Raw genomic sequence first — 15,541 nt, forward strand, 5'->3', positions numbered from 1 at the left:
CTTTCTGAGTGAGGCACCAAGCTCTTGAGAAGCGCTGGTGTCCCCAGCGTGGGCTGGTGGCTTTCCCGGCTCTTTTCCCCTTCCTTTCCCTTCAGTCTGGGTAGGGAAACGAATGGATTTACTTGCATTGTGCTGCTCTGGGGAGCTACCTGACCGCTGTGCTTGTAAAGTGAGAGGGAAGAAATCATCAGAGGGAGCAGAAGAGCCAGTGACAGACAGGACAGTGGGGTGTCACCGGGGAAAGAGCCCGAACAAAGCCCTACAGCCCATGGGGCACGTTCCAGTAGGAATGTGAAAATGAGGAGAGGTTCTGTGGTCGGTCTGGATCCAGCAGTTTTGCACAGTTGCAGGTTGCGTTGCAGAGTTGCTTCACTGTAAATGTTGTGCTTGTCTGTAAATTGAAAATTGCGTTATAGTTAAAGTTGATCTTTTTATATAAATAAATGGAAAAAGAAAGGTCCTTTGTTCCAGAAAGGGCTGTGTGAGGCTGGAGAAAGAGAGGTGCTGCTTGCTTTCTGACACTCTAGCAGAATATTCTGGCGGTGCTGACACTAGAACAAGCAGAGGAATGGGGGGGCTGCTGCCGCGGGTGCAGACCACGTAATCCCAGCGGCAGCAGAACGAACCCTCTGCTTGAAGTTGGGCTTGACTCGGTACTCAGGTGTGGCTTCGGAGTCGTGCTCCGCTCACGGGCACCCTGTAGAGAGGCCTTTAACTTAAAAAATAGAATGTGACTGGACGTCAGCATGACTGCCTGGGGGAAACTTTGGAAGCATCATTGTTGGGTTTTAAAGTTAAAAAAAAAAAAAAAAAAAAGTTCTATTATGCCAAAGAATGAGGGTGGTAATGACAGATCTCCACTGAGATCTCTTCAGGAGTGTGTTCTGGAAGCTAAGCCTTTATGTGAAGTGAGATACACTGAAGCCTTGTTCTAGAGAAAAACAAAACAGAGCTCTTAAGAGATGGGAGAGATCGTCAGTGACTGGAAACAGAAAATGTTAAATTCCCAGAATCTTTTAGCCAAAGATCAGGTTTCAATTTTAAGTATGAAATAAAAACAAGCAGTAAATCTTGCCTTATTATAAGCAGACACGATAAGGCAAGCCTGCAGGTACCTTGGGAGTCAGGCGGCACAAACTGTAACAGGAATCTCAGCTTAATTTCTTGGAGGTGTTGCAGTTTCTGTGAATAATAATGCGCCGTCTGTATGGATGCCATTACCTGAGCAACTCGGCATTGCCTGTTTATATCCAACCACTGATGCTTAAATCTTAATAATGAAGAAATTGTTAAGTTTTATGTGCTGTCTCACCCAAGAATCGCCACTGAGCCATCCGTCACCTCTCCTTCCAGTCTTTAGGCATGTTAAATTGATGATGAAGTGAGGGGGTTGCCCCCGGGTTCAAGGATATCAGAAAACTAGTTAGATGGCAGCCAGTTTCTGTGTAGCTTTGATTCCCGTAGAGAATCACCAGGAGGAAAGACTAGATGGTAAAGTGATTGCCTGACACTTCCTCAGCTGCTAGTCAGATTAACTTGCTGCTGATATCATTAGCAGAATAATTCATTAGGACATACATCTGGCCTGTGGGGCTTGGTTGCTTGGTCAAGCTTTAAACCAGGGTTTTCTCTCATCAAGATGAGTTTTGGTGTCTTGATTCAAGTCCAGAAGAGCATACAAGAGGAGGAGGATGTTGTTCCATCTCTTAGTTCTTATTAAAAACATTTGTCTACTTTCTAAGGAAAGCTTTTCCCTGTGAAGAGGGGTGTCTTTATTAATAAAATAAATCATGGTAGACAGTCAATGCAAGGCAGGTTCCGTGGGTAGATGGGGAGCTGTGTGTGTGTGTGTGAGTGATGGGGAGCTCTGTGTGTGTGTGTGTGTGTGTAGTGCTTCATGTGCATAAAACAGAGACAATTACTTTAGGGGGAGGCAGAAAAATCATGGAGCATTCCTGTACTTATTTATAGAAGCTGGGGTTTGGGGGGGGAGGGGGGGGGGGGGTCATGGAAATTAAGGGTTCCCCTGCACCCCGGAGAGTCCGAGTGTTGAGTGTCTCACCGGGAGAACGAAGGCGCTGCAGCCCTGTGCGTTCCACCCTGCGGGCTCTGTCCCGCGCCTGGCCCTCGCCGAGCAGCAGGAGCCGCGTGTGTGACAGTGATGGGGCTTTTCATGGTTTCCTGAGGGCTTTCCTTTGGAAAGGCTCACTGCCTGGGGCTGAGCTTTCTGAGCACGGACTGTCCTCAACAGCAACGTTTTAGGTAAAGTTTGAGCAAAACAAAACTGTGTTTCCTAATAAAATAAGGAAGAGAATCGATTTCCCCATTACTTCTGTAAAGCAGCTTTAAGAGGCCAAGTAGAGGGTTTCTGCAGAAAAACTTGCATGTTATGCCGTACCAAGAGGGAATTACGTGTATCTCTGTAATTAGAGTGGGTGGTGTGCGTGCCGAGGATGGGGAGAAGCCCCTCTGCGAGAACTTTGGGTGGCATTTCTTGATTGCTGGTTGTGTAATTGGGCAGCGCTGGCCACCCGGTAACCGGGGTGGGGGCTGAGTTTCCGTAGGGAACTCCTTTCCTGGAATCGCTGTTCCTGCAGCAGCGAGGAACAAACAGCCCTGGCTGGTGGCTGCTGTCTTTTGGGAACTTCAGCCTCATCAAAAAGAGTAAAGTCTACCAAGTACTGATGGAAAAAGATGACATTGACGTTTAATTCCAATACTTCATTTGGAGATGCTGCCTACCATCATAAACAGGGAAAGACAAGACAACTATTCCTGTAATGAATAAACATAAAATGACTGTGAGTGCATCTTAGTCATATTTAATTTATGAATTTAGTTTTGCTTCATAGACCTTGCTCTGAGAATGCTTTCACTGGAAAGATTGAGGGATTAATTTCCAGTGTAAATCACTGGCTCCGTTTCAAGCCATCATATCGAATTTGATTTATTGATTATCTAATCAAATAAATGGAGAAAGAAAATACCGCATTGTGAATTCTCAGTGTGCCAGGAAAAACAGATACCTACCCCAGCTCTGATCTCTTCAAAAAGTCTTTCCTCTTCCCAAAAACTCTTGCGGCACAAGGCTGTTCTGGGAGCCACGGGCGGGCTTGGAGCGCACGGCACAGGAAAGCCGTGCTGCCAGCTGTCAGGAAGCCCGGAGTCCCGGTGAGCGGGAGCAGCATCTGTCGTTTCCAGGACTGGCAGAACATGCAGGCGGGAGCTGGTGAGCATCCTGGAAGGTGAGAATTACATAAGAAATCCTTCCTGATAAATCCCTGCCTTAACTTCAGCACTGTGTCTTGGCCGTTGTGCAAAGTCCTGGCAGAGAAGGGAGCCTTCCTTGCAATTGCTGCAGTAACGTCACCCAGGGAAAAACTGTCTTCTCCACCGGAGCCGAATCTGCCCCGCTCCCTGCCAAACGCTGACTGCCATGTTGAGAGGGCGAGACGAAGTGTTAAAGAAGAAAAACTTCGTTGGCTTTCAGATGACACTGCTTGGTGGGAGGTTTCGGAATCGTAATTGGTTTCTGTCTGAGTGGAAGCTCAGAGATGTCGGGAATCGGTGGCATGTCATGATCCTCATCGTATGACACCGTTTGTGACTCCCACGTACCTCTGGGAGCTCTGCTCGAGGAGAGCTGAGCAACAGCCAGAACCGGGCTGGTGTTCACTGAAATCACTTTCTGATGCTTAAATGGGAGCCAGCTGGGAGGGAGACAAAGACGTGCGTGATAAGCCTAAATAGTTATTTTGAATAATAATTTCTGGTTTTCCAGCAGTAGCTGGGCTAGAGATGTCGGCTCTCTGCTACACACACATCCTGACAGGTTCCCGTGCTTGTTTGTCACCAGAAGCTCCCTCGTGACGCGTTCTGTGGGGTTCATATTTGCATAGATTCTTGCTGCCTCCTGCCAGGGCCGTGCATACAGCTCTGTGCCGCGGCAGATGGACACGGGAGGAAAGAATTGCATTTTCCTGCATGCTCTGATTCTGCTTGGTCGGCCGAAACCTTGCCTGTTTAGCAAAAGTGCACTAATTGCCTGTGTCACGCTTAACTGAAGTAGTATAGAGCGTCTCTGCTAGGTTACAGTTATTTGCAACACTTTTTAAGGATGAGTTGAACAGAGTTTATTTCGTTAACGGTATTGTACATTTACTCTCTGATAACTCTTCGGAAGGACCCACAGGGATTTTTCTGCGTTATTCTTGCCGTTTTTCTTCTCTCAACGTGCCGTGACCCTCCCACGGTACTGCAGAATCCTGCCAGGTTTCTTCCTGTGCCAGCTCAGGCCTCGTTACTTTCTCTTTTTAACTCGCCTGTTCACCAGATTGTAACCAGCATCAATCAGCTTAATGATAACCCTGGGACTGGTGGGACCGAGCCTGGGTGAGCAGTGGAGCCACCCAGAGTCAGTACCTAGTGCTCCGCGTGTGTATTTTGGGCATTTTCAGCTGTGATCCCAGCTGGACCCGGGGGAAGCTCTTGGACACACACAGATCCTGGCGGAAGCATCTTTGCAGGAACCTCCCTTACCAATTCCAAGGTGATGACACCCCCCGTCTGCAGAGCCTTTGGCAGAGAATATGGTTGGTTGAGTCAACTGTACCAAAGCCAAGACTTTAACATATGCCCTTAGTGTTCTTCTACTGCAAGGAGCTGGATTGCATCGCAAAGTGATAGGTGGCTACAACCCCTTCACCACATGGCGAGCGTCTGGGACTCCCCTTTGTTCCCACCCTCAGAGGGTGAGGAGGAGGACGAAGGTGGCAAACAGGTGACTGTGGAGGCAGAGGCCGCCCTAGAGCATACGTGAGTTGCAGGCGCTGCAGGGAGATGCCCGGGCAGCAGGAGTGGAACGGGGCAGGTAACTGCATCCATCCTTTCTTTGCTGCTCGGGGGGAGGAAGGGCTTTTGCTGGGGGTGGTGTCCAGATGTCAGGTTTGTCACATTCCAGCAGCGCACCAGCAGCAAGGATGCCAACATGGGAACCGAAACAAAAAGCGACTGAATAAATAGGAGTCCATGCAGGAAAATTTAGGCGGGACCCTTCTCTCCGCTCATCAGTTGACGCCTCACTCGTGCACAGGATGCCAGTGAGGTGCTGGGGATCTGAGGTAGTGATATCGTCCTCCCCCGTCGTTTCCTGATGTGACGACGGAGTCAGCTCTGGCTGCTGCCCTGTCCCGGCCCCCGGGCCCTGCGGGAGGCAGCGGGGGCAGGAGCAGAGACGCGGTGTGTGGTTTCTGCGAAGGAACGCTTTTGCTGACCTGGCATAGCGCAGGTCACCGTTATATCACCCAGCACAAGCGTTGTCTCTGGAATGGTCAGAGCAATCGTGGATCACATCTGACGACATACAGAAGGATTCTGCCATTGTCAGTTCTGCCCAGCCGGCAGGGAGGAAAGATGCAAGTAGTGGGCAGTAAAAATGTGTACCTAATGAAGTGATAATAACCATTTTAATTCCTTTTTTAAGGACCTGTGGATGAATGCAGGGCTGAAGGACGCAGGAGAATGCTACAGTTGAAGGGACAGTAACGTGCTCCAGACACTGTGCAAAAAGATGGGGTTTCAATGAGGAGAAGGTTTTCAATCGGAGAGCTTGGCCGCACGCCGCAGCCCTCGGGGGTGTCCGTGGTGGGGCAGTGGCAACCATACATCGTTGCCCACAGGTTTAAAAGGTTCTGTGTGTGCGTTTTCAAAAATAAATGCTTTGGGGTTGTTGGGGAGGAGGAGTTGCACTCTTTTTACAATAAAATCTCGCGCTCTTGCTGCGTTCATCGTGCAAGTCTTCACTTGCATTTCTGAAAGGGTCTCAGGCGTGGGGGGAGTTTGGGTTTTTTGTGGCTGGACCTTTGATGGTTGGACATTTGGTGGTTTATTGTCCCCAAAGCAATCAATATGCACGGTTTCAACGTAACAAACAGTATCGGAGCTTTCTCACAAGCCAGCCTGCCCGAACTTCCCCAGAGATTCGTCATCCCATCGGTGACCAGCCATGGGTGGTGCTGGCCATACTTCTCTCTTGGTTCCTTGCTCAGTCCCTTTTGCCACCAGCTCCTCCCTTGCCGCGGTTATTCAGGGCAGTCCAGGCAAGGGGGGGGTGGGATGGAAAGACCCCTTCTGCCACCAAAAGCCATTCACTGCTGTTCAGCAGTGGCCGAGGCAGAAGCTGTCCAAGCGAGCTGGGGGGGCGGGCGGGCAGTCACTGAGTAGCACAGATGGAGGGGGGGGTGCTGGTCTCCATGAGCTTGGGGTGACGGTCCGCTCCTGCCTCTGTGCCCTTTTGCATCGCTCTTTCTCTGGAGTGGGAGCCCGCACGCTGTCCCCCTCTCGTCAGAGCGTTCCATCCTGCAGCCGCCCGCACTGGCCGTACCTCCCGCCCCGTCTGCTGATGCTGCAGCATCTGGGGACCATGCCCTGAGAGATCTCGTTAGAGCGGGGATCTTTCTTACTGATACCAGGTGATAAAAACAACTGCCGGCTCAGCCTCCTTGGAAGAGTGAAGTTATTTTTCTTCAGACCTGAAAAGCCCGGCAGCTCCTTTAATCGGGTGTTCTTTATCTGCTGGAATGAAGAGTGCTTTGCTCAACTGCGTGACGGCGTATTTCTTAGTCCTAAACTGTGAAAGCCGCTGGGTGCCTGTAGGAGAATTTACCATTCTACTCGTTCCCTTCTCTTCCCCGGGCCTTTTAGGTCTTACTTTAATTTATTCCCAGAGAAGCTGGATTTTCATTAAGGTGTAGGTGTAATCTCTCCGCGCTCAGATCTCCTTTGATGTATTTTATCTTAGGTTTGTTTATTGCTTTACGTTATTGGTCATATGTCATTGCCTTTCTAATAGATGTTGTATTCTTGAAAAATTGAAATAGTAGTGCTTTTTTTTTCACCAGGAAAGGTGGAGGGTGGGTTTCTTATTTTTTATTTATTTTGAAGAAGCAGAAATTCAGCTCAGTAATAGTTGTTTTCGAAAGTATAGTGCATTTTGAAGACAGTATGTATAATAGTGACAGATGATTTAAGTACTTTCTTGTTAAGGAAAAAAAAAGTGCGTGTTTGTGGGGAATGGGGAAGGAGAGAAAGGACCTTGTCTTTTATGTCTCCCTTCTCCAAGAGTTACTCCTTTTGGAACAGCCATCGTTTCCTTCCTCAAAAGAAGCTGGATTAGAGTCCTCTATCTCAGCTCCTTAATTGATCCAAGGATGTTTCTAGCGCAGTGACGTTATTAGGCTTGCATAATTTTTTAAGCATTAAATAAAAGACACATCATACGTAACCGCTGCAGTGGTTCTGGGGATGGGATCAGATGAGTTCATTCCTTTTGATCCTGTGCTTTGCCTGAGGGCAGGAATACCCGGGGTCTCTGCCCATCCTCGGGAGCAGCACCTGGACTTACCAGAGCCCTGGCAGGAGCTGGTGCAGAATCCTGCCCTGGCCTGTGGCTAGAGGACAGGTTTTGCAGGAAAACCATGCCGAAGCCTGGAGCTACGGGCTGTGAATAAATGTAATAAAATAGGTCAGAGTGGCTGTACTCTCACGGAGTGGCCCTGCTCCAGGGCCTGCCTCCAGTTTCAGGTGGAACTTTGTGTGTAATCAAACCAAGATGACACGGGGGCATCGTTTTCTTGGAACCAATTCTGGCATGGGAAAGTAAAACAATTACCGTTACTAGTAAAATATAATGTTGGTAACTTGAGCGTCTCAGGGATTTGAAAATAAAGTAATGCCTTTTTTGGCTTGCAGTCATCTATTAGCAATGAAAAAAAGATTTTAATGTGTTCTGAGCTTTCTCTCTGTATCAAAGGTTTGTGCTCTCTTTAATCTCAGGATCGCTACGTGATGCTTTTCAGCTGAAAAGTGTTAAGCAGAGTAATCTGTATTGCACTGGAGCTGGGCTGGCACTGTTTAGGGAGGAGAGGAGTTACGGTGACTGTGTACAGCAGACAATGTTCCTTACCAACCCGTCGCGTGTTACAGTGACGGGTGACGTGAATGTGCGCGGCTCTTCAGAAACCCCACGTCACTCACTTCGGAGAAATGCCTAAGACTTAAAACAAAATATAGGACAGCAAAAGGAAAGGGGAAGAGATTACAGATGGGGAAGATTTAGATCAGAAAGATGCTCAAGTGTTCAATAACATAAGGTCCCACGAGCTCCTTTGTTTACTGCCTGAAGCTGGAGACCCTAAAGAATTGATGGCTTAGTCTGACGTGCATGTGTGTGAGTGTGTGTTACGAGGGTAATTCATGGAGTTTTGATGGTTCCTGTTGTTTTGTGTTGTGAATATGTTGATGTACTGAAAGATACCAGAAGAGCATGACTTGGAGAGCCAGATTCGCAAGGAGAGAGAGTGGCGGTTTCTGCGCAACGCTCGTGTCAGGAAGCAAGCCCAGAAGATCATCCAGAAGGGTGAGTGATGTCCCTCTTGCCCAGCTTCCTCGGGCTGCGAGCACTGCGCTTAGTCAGGCCGCTGAACTGTAAAACCCCAGTTAATGATGGTCCCGTGCTGAGCCTCCGGTTGGGAAGGTGCCTGTGCTCTCCCGCGGGCAGGCGAGGCGACGCTGCGTAGGGTCACTCACCTTCCCGTTCTCAGCTGCTGGGTTTGTTCACCAGATCAGGGGAGCGACCACTTCAAATGTCGAATGTCTGCCTTCTCCTTTGGAAATGTCACCGCAGCATCCTGTTAGAGACGACCGAGTGCGTTGGTCGCCAGTGGAGCGCCCGGCTGGAGCTTAGCACCGGGCTGGCCGACCTGTCATGACTGGAGGAGCCTAAGAGTAATGACTTCTTTGACAGAGGAGAGAGCTTGCCATGAAAGCAGGCTCCCCCGCTTATAAGAACGGACAGAGCATCCGATTTTCAATGCAAGTGTTGGCTCCCGAGCCCTCTGGGCTGACGGGCAGCCGCTGAACTCTTCAGCGTGTACCCAGTGGCAGCCGGCACCTCCGCGAGAGCCAGGGCAGGCGGCGTGAAATCAATAATTCAGAGAACCTTAACAGATGGTATTGATTTACCATTTGGGCTTTTCCTCCCTGTCCTGTAACGTTCGGATGGATACTGCGGGTTATGTTTTTAAAGGGGCAGAAGGCAGAATGTTGTAGGATGAACTTCAGAGCTCAGTCTGGCCAAGAAGGCTCAGAGCATTTGCCGTGTGTCAGACACCGTCACACGAACCAGCCCTCGCGTGCTCGGAAGACATCTCAGCAGTGTCTTTCACGTTCCCTGCTCTGCTGAGCTCTGTGCATGATTGCTTATTCCTTACGTCCCATTATATTTTTAATACTTGTATGCATGGCTTTATGTGTGCTTCCACGTTTCCCTCTCATGAGCCTCAGGTTCGTGTTTCCTCAGTGTGTACTCTCCAGAAAGCTGATATTGCTGGGTTTATGACTCTTTATGCCTCTATGAGGCAGCGGTTGGACTAGAATTCTTTTAGCACAGGAATTTATTGGAAGACGGTGGAGCCAATGAAGTGCCCTCAGGAGTTTGCATACTTAAACTATTCCTGCTTGTGTGCCTCGATGAGCAGAGCCTCGGGAGCGGCAGTTACGGGAGCTGCTCTCCTGGCATCCTCCCGGCAGTGTCCCGGGCAGGGCCGTGCGGGTGGGTGCTGCTCCGCTGCGGGGACGCTCGCTGAGGCACGCGAGGGGCTGGAAATCACAATGCACTGCATGAAGAACTGCGCGAGGCTCAGCCTCCTGCCGGTACCTCGCTCTCTGGAGGTTTGCTGGGCTCGAGTCAGTGCGATGGGGAGCTTAATGTCCTGAAACTGCGGAAGATCATGAACCAGAGTCGTACAGAAATGAAGCTGGCGCCCGGGAGATGGCTTGGGAGATCTTTTTGAATACAAAGAAGGAGATTTTTCATGCTTGCCTGAAGAAGTTAAACCTTTTTCTAGACAGTGTTCATATTTAGTTGCTTGACCTGAGCGACTAAAATGCCAGTATTCATTAAAAAAAAATGAAAATGTGAAATATTAAAAAGAATTAAAATAGACTTACAGTCTTTTAATGAAAATTAGATTAAATGGGTGCATTCTAAAACAAACTAGAACTGAGAAAATGTCTCCTGGGCTTAGGGTTTTGTGTGATGAATTCATACTGTGCCAAAAAATTGCAGTGTCAGGAGTACCAAAACGGTTTGTGAATAGCAAACTGTGCTAAAGTAAAGACGGGAAAGGTCTTTAACCATCATTTTCATGTCTCCATGGAAAATATATTTTTCATTTGCAAATTAACCTAAAACTTAAAAGAACTCAAATGGAAGGTTAAATAAATAATCCACAAGCTAAAATGAAATACTGTGTCTTGAGTTGAAAAGAAGTGTTTTAATTTTTTTTTATTTTGAGAAAATACTGTTGATTTTTCTGTCAGCACAAACTGGCGTTTCTCTGGCCTTGGTAGCGCTTGCTTGCTGCCTTCTCGTCAGTCGTGGGACAGTCGGGTGGGTGGGCCGGGGCTGTCACATAACCCGGGGCTGAGAAGGTTCTTCAAGGAGGAGAGCGTTGGGGGGTCTGTTGGTGAGAACTGGGGAGGAGGAGGAGGAGGAGGGTGGTGACAGGTGGCCCTGGGAAGCTGGGAGGGGGTCCGAGCCCCATCCCTCAGCAGGGTGTTCCCAGGCTCTGAGCCACGGCTGCCTCCTTCCCCCTGCAGGTATTTCGCGGCTGGATGATCAGATCTTCCTCAACAGGAACCCGGGCGTCCCCTCGGTGGTGAAGTTCCACCCCTTCACGCCCTGCATCGCCGTGGCCGACAAAGACAGCATCTGGTAAGAGCTTCCGCGGGGGGTCCAGGCTCCGTGTGGATTATCGCGGGGTAGCACTGCCATATGTTGCTCCTTTCCTTATCCCCACTCCCCACCCTGACCATCCTTCCCTCTTTCAGGGCAGGGAGATGGGGCAGAGTCCGAGGTACCAGGTGCCACCAAGCACCGAGTCCTTCTCTGTGGAAGGTGCTGGGTTAGAGGGCTGCAAGTGAATCCCCACAGATTTACAATAGTCACTTACAACTGGGCTTTTATCCTGTTTTTTTTGCTGGAGGATGACGTATGTTATTAATAAAATGATCCTGGATACCAGAGGAGAAAAACAAATGGAATTGTTTTCCAGTGTATATAATTTTTAGTTTTGCTGTACTGAGTAGATCTCTTTTATAGCTGCACAGAGAACGAAGAACTGACGTGATATTTTTTTTCCTCCCACAGTTTTTGGGACTGGGAGAAAGGGGAAAAGTTGGACTATTTCCACAACGGGAACCCTCGATACACCAGGATCACAGCCATGGAGTACCTGAATGGACAGGACTGCTCCTTGCTGCTGACTGCTACAGGTAAATAACGTATTTTCCCACATACGAGGGCAGGAGTGGGGGCCTTTACAGAATTGAAGCCCGTGTGAGCCGTTCTCATGCTCTGGCTCTTCCCTCCAGGGACTTGGCCCAGCCTGAGCTTTCCCTCCCCTGTCACCTGCCTGGTCTCAGCTGAGGAGGCTTTTCCAGCATCGAAGCTGAAAGTTGTTTCTGGCAGTACCGAAACATCTTAGCTGCTTAAGTGCGTGCTGCAGAGCTTTTCAGATGACTAACAAACCAAACACTTGCTGAAAGCTTTTCCAGTCACAGCTTTGTTACATCATTCCGAGCCTTCACCTGTCATTGCAAGCTCGTGGTAACCTCCTCCTATCCGCTGCCTTGGGCAACGGGATTTTAGTTGGTTAAAAGCTGCTGTCCAGAGCTGGGAAGGAAATCGTGCCGCAAGCAAAGCAGAAGAAATCAATTTCTGTTACTTGTGCTGTTTTAAGCCTAGAGCAGGCAGGGCTTATTTTAAGCACTAAACTTCTCAAACAGCTGTGAGTCTCTCTCTAGCCCGTGTGTCTCACCCAGGGGACTCGGTCCTCTGGAATGCCCTCTTGCATCGCCTAAGGTGGCATGAAGAGCCCCTTCCCATTCATTGGTCTGTAAAGCTGTGAGTAAGATCCGCTTCTCTCCCGAGGAACCGTTCTAAACCTGTCAATCTAAGTGCTTTCAATAGCTTTTCAAACTTCACGCTGAAATGTACAGGTTGGGTATAATTAAGAGAGGTGGAAGAGGAGCTGAGAGGGCCTTTAGGACATTTTCCTTTCAATTTATTGATTCTTAGCACAAAAGTTTCACAGGTGGGGAAGAAATTGAAAAAATACATGATGTTCTTGAAAGATTTGCTGCTGATGGGCTGGGCTTTGATTCAACTTCTTCTGTGGGCTTGTATTTTGTATTTAGTAGGGTACTTTTGTGGCGCTCGGCACCAATAGCAAGGAGGACAGAGACGAATCCCGGAGAAAATGAACAAATGGGTCAAAGAAATGGAGCGACATCTAATGTCAGGTGTTATTCGGGGGAAGGAGTTAAGCTCTTCCAGAACACTTCCCAGTAGAACAATGCTGTAGGTTTCATGGATGTAAGATTAGAGAGGAAAAGGAACTCTAATAAAAAAGATGAAGTTCAAGTGACACTCTCAGTTTTGGAGTTTGTACGACTACAGTCCCGCTTCGGTTCGTTGTTCTGCACAAGTAATTACGAGCGTTGCATCAGCAGTGACGTTGCATTGTATTCTCTTTTTCTGTGCTCACCAAGATGACGGTGCCATCAGAGTGTGGAAGAACTTTGCAGACCTGGAAAAGAACCCAGAGATGGTAACTGCTTGGCAGGGGCTCTCAGACATGCTGCCGACTACACGAGGTGGGTCCCCACCAAGTTTTGTTGGGGGCGGGGGGATAAAAAGAATTTGTGATGGCAGGGTTTGTTCTAGGGATGGGGAGAGTAAAATGGGTTTCTCAGCTTTAGCCATTGGTAACATCCTTGTTCAACAGTCTCTGCCTTCTGGAATGGCCTGTTGCCAGGCCTTGGTGGGGAATTAGTTTTCCAGTTCTCGCAAAACCAACAAAAGCGAAAGCCCACCACGGCAACCTCACACACACGAAGAACAACCAGAGCAGCCTCTTGCTGGGGAGCAGAAGGGAACAACGACCTCGTCCTTCACCAGCTTCACGGCAGCTGTCTTGCCCAAGCGTTCCTCTTCACTGTGTTCCTAAGGAGAGAACTGTAGAACAACGGTGGAACTGGGCACTGCCCTGCTCCGTACTCATCCTGGCAGGAGGTTGTTCTTGCCCGTGGGTGGGGTAGCAGCTCACGTATTGCCTCTTCCCTTCTGATGGGCTGCTCAGCCTCTGCACAGCTTTGCATGTTGCACCTGTGACCTCCTTTAGCCTGAGCTCAAATTTTGGCAATTATTCTTCGCTGTTTATTGTGGGTCAGGAGGTGGCCAGCGAATATGCGATCTCAATCTGACACGTGCAGAAGGACAGCACAGTTAGACATTGACCTCCTTGGAATGTTAGAAAAGTTGGATAGAGAAAGCAGTAAAAAGGAGCACTGGCACCCGGCCATACACAGGGTGAAACCAGAAGACCAGTTTGAGTAGCCCTGAAGTCTGTTTTAGGACATTAAAAAGGAGGTGGACGTTTCGTCCTTCTGAGACCGGGTGATGTACTAATGCTCTAATGTAATTCTCTGTCACTTGAATATTTTTAATCAAGGCTACAAGTTTTTCTAAATGTGCGGTAGTTCAATCAGCGCCTGTGGGATTGATGCAGGAATTGCTGGGCGAGGCTCCCTGGCTTGTGCTATGCGGGAGGTCAGATGAGATGACCATCATAATTCATCCTGACCTTAAAATCTGACAGTTCTCATTTCTGAGCTTATGTGGTTCATCACGGGAGTCTGACAGAGCTCTTTTAGCTATTCATTGGATTTTACTAGTGCTGCCTTGTTGAGCTCATATCTGTTATGTTTTCCTTAACACCTCATGGTTCATCTCTGATGTTTTAGGAAAGAGGAACTGTATTTGAGGTAACTTTAGGCTCTGTGCCTCGCTGCGGTATGTGCACAAAACTGATTATAAGCTGCTGGAAGTTTGCAGCATACTGTGAAAATTACCATGGTCAGAACCTGCTCTTTGCCGAGATGTCAATAAAAGCAGGAGGAGAACAGTGGTGATGCACCAAGTGGTGAAAGGCCTGAATCTCCTTAGGTGGAAAGTGTCCACAAATCACCTCAAGTTGCCCTTTGTGGTGTCATTCAGTTGGTCCATATTTCTTCCTTGTCAACACCAGCTTTTCTAAAGGATGCTGGTCAACATTTACCATCCCTGGATTCAGGATCTGGCTCCCTTGGTGCTGGTAATGGACTCGCCCAAACAACCGCCAAACAATTCCAGCAGGCTGGAATTCCCCCAGCCTGCTCTGATCGTCGGCTTCTTGCTGCGCCATCACTCAAGCTCCAGGAGGATGTGGACAACTGCCGACGGAACTCCTTCGGGATAATTCCATTTCCCTGCCTTACTTTCCCCGTGCACCTTACCAGGGCACAGCGCTGCCTGATTGTACCCTCCTCTCCGCAGGCCTTCTGTATGGAAGGAAGCGTTGTAAGCGTCAGGGTTTGGCGTTGCAAAATAGGTCGAGAGCTGATCTAGCTCTGGGAGTTGAATGGTTACACTGGCCAAAACAGGAGTGTTGAAACTTTTAAGCCTGTTCTCTTTAAGAAGGGTTTTCCCCTTTTCTTTCTCTTACGGTCTTAGGAAGTCTGCGTCCTGTTGCACCTTCGGAGCAATAGAATTAGGTTTGGAAGAAGAGAAGGACAGATTTCTTTGTGGAGAGAGAAGGAAATGTAGTCACTTCAAAAGAGCGATGTGGATCAAGTCCCCTTGGAACTGAGGCGCTCCTGAACAGTTATCTTTTGCTGCCAAGATCATAGTTGTGGTCCAGCACTGGCTTATAAAAGTGAAGACGCATCTTTGAAGCTGCAGAGCTCAGTTTTAGCGGAGTTTGTTTGCTCCTGCTATTGATTTCCACCTCTCCTCTCCCACCCTTGTCCCCCGTGTTATACTCATCTCTGAATTTCATAGTTGTCTTGACGGCAGCCAGGATACTGACTTTCCTAGGCAGTTTTCCCGCTTGTAAAAGGAGAGAGGAATACGCAATACCTAAATACATCCTTTGGAAGCTTGAAAAGCATCCCCAGGTTGTCCGAGTAATGGGAGGTCAACAATCGCGTGCTCAGGGGCTGTCCGCGAGCAGGCCCGAGGGAGGCACAGAACCCGAGCTTTTAGACTCCGTAAAGGGCTTGTTTGTGGCGTGCAGCCTGAGGTAGGAGCCGTGAGCTGACGCAGCCCCGGCAGTGTGTTAAACCCCCGTGTGGGGATGCTCTCGCTCAGGAGTAGCTCAGCCCCAGTTTATTGCACTTAATAGCTGACTCGAGGCTTAGGGTAGGTGACTCTTCAATTAAACACCGGCAAACTGCTGCGTGGACACCCTCTTCTTTCCACTATGTGATCGGTTGATTTTGATCTTGTTTAGATCTGCACTCATGATGCACCAAGAAAAGTCTTTTTCAATCAAAATCGGGGTGTTTAAAGCAGCATTGGTGCCAGGAGCCGGAGCGTAAGGCAGCGGCTGGGAATCCCCAGCGTGAGAGACGGAGGGGGCAGGGAAAAAGGCAAAACGCC

At 48.9% G+C, this 15,541-nt stretch overlaps 1 protein-coding gene across 4 annotated transcripts in view; it reads left to right on the top strand.

Moving 5' to 3' along the window:
• Nucleotides 1–15,541, top strand: part of RPTOR (regulatory associated protein of MTOR complex 1) — a 156,168-nt gene that overhangs the window by 122,722 nt on the left and 17,905 nt on the right. For all 4 annotated transcript variants that reach the window (XM_054221548.1, XM_054221547.1, XM_054221550.1 and 1 more), the window contains 4 exons: nt 8,311–8,416; nt 10,660–10,774; nt 11,210–11,334; nt 12,613–12,717. In XM_054221548.1, coding sequence (XP_054077523.1) covers nt 8,311–8,416; nt 10,660–10,774; nt 11,210–11,334; nt 12,613–12,717 — 451 coding nt within the window. The remainder of the gene's footprint in view (nt 1–8,310; nt 8,417–10,659; nt 10,775–11,209; nt 11,335–12,612; nt 12,718–15,541) is intronic.

The sequence above is a fragment of the Rissa tridactyla genome, chromosome 15 (genome assembly GCF_028500815.1).
Source record: "Rissa tridactyla isolate bRisTri1 chromosome 15, bRisTri1.patW.cur.20221130, whole genome shotgun sequence".
NCBI lineage: Eukaryota > Metazoa > Chordata > Aves > Charadriiformes > Laridae > Rissa > Rissa tridactyla.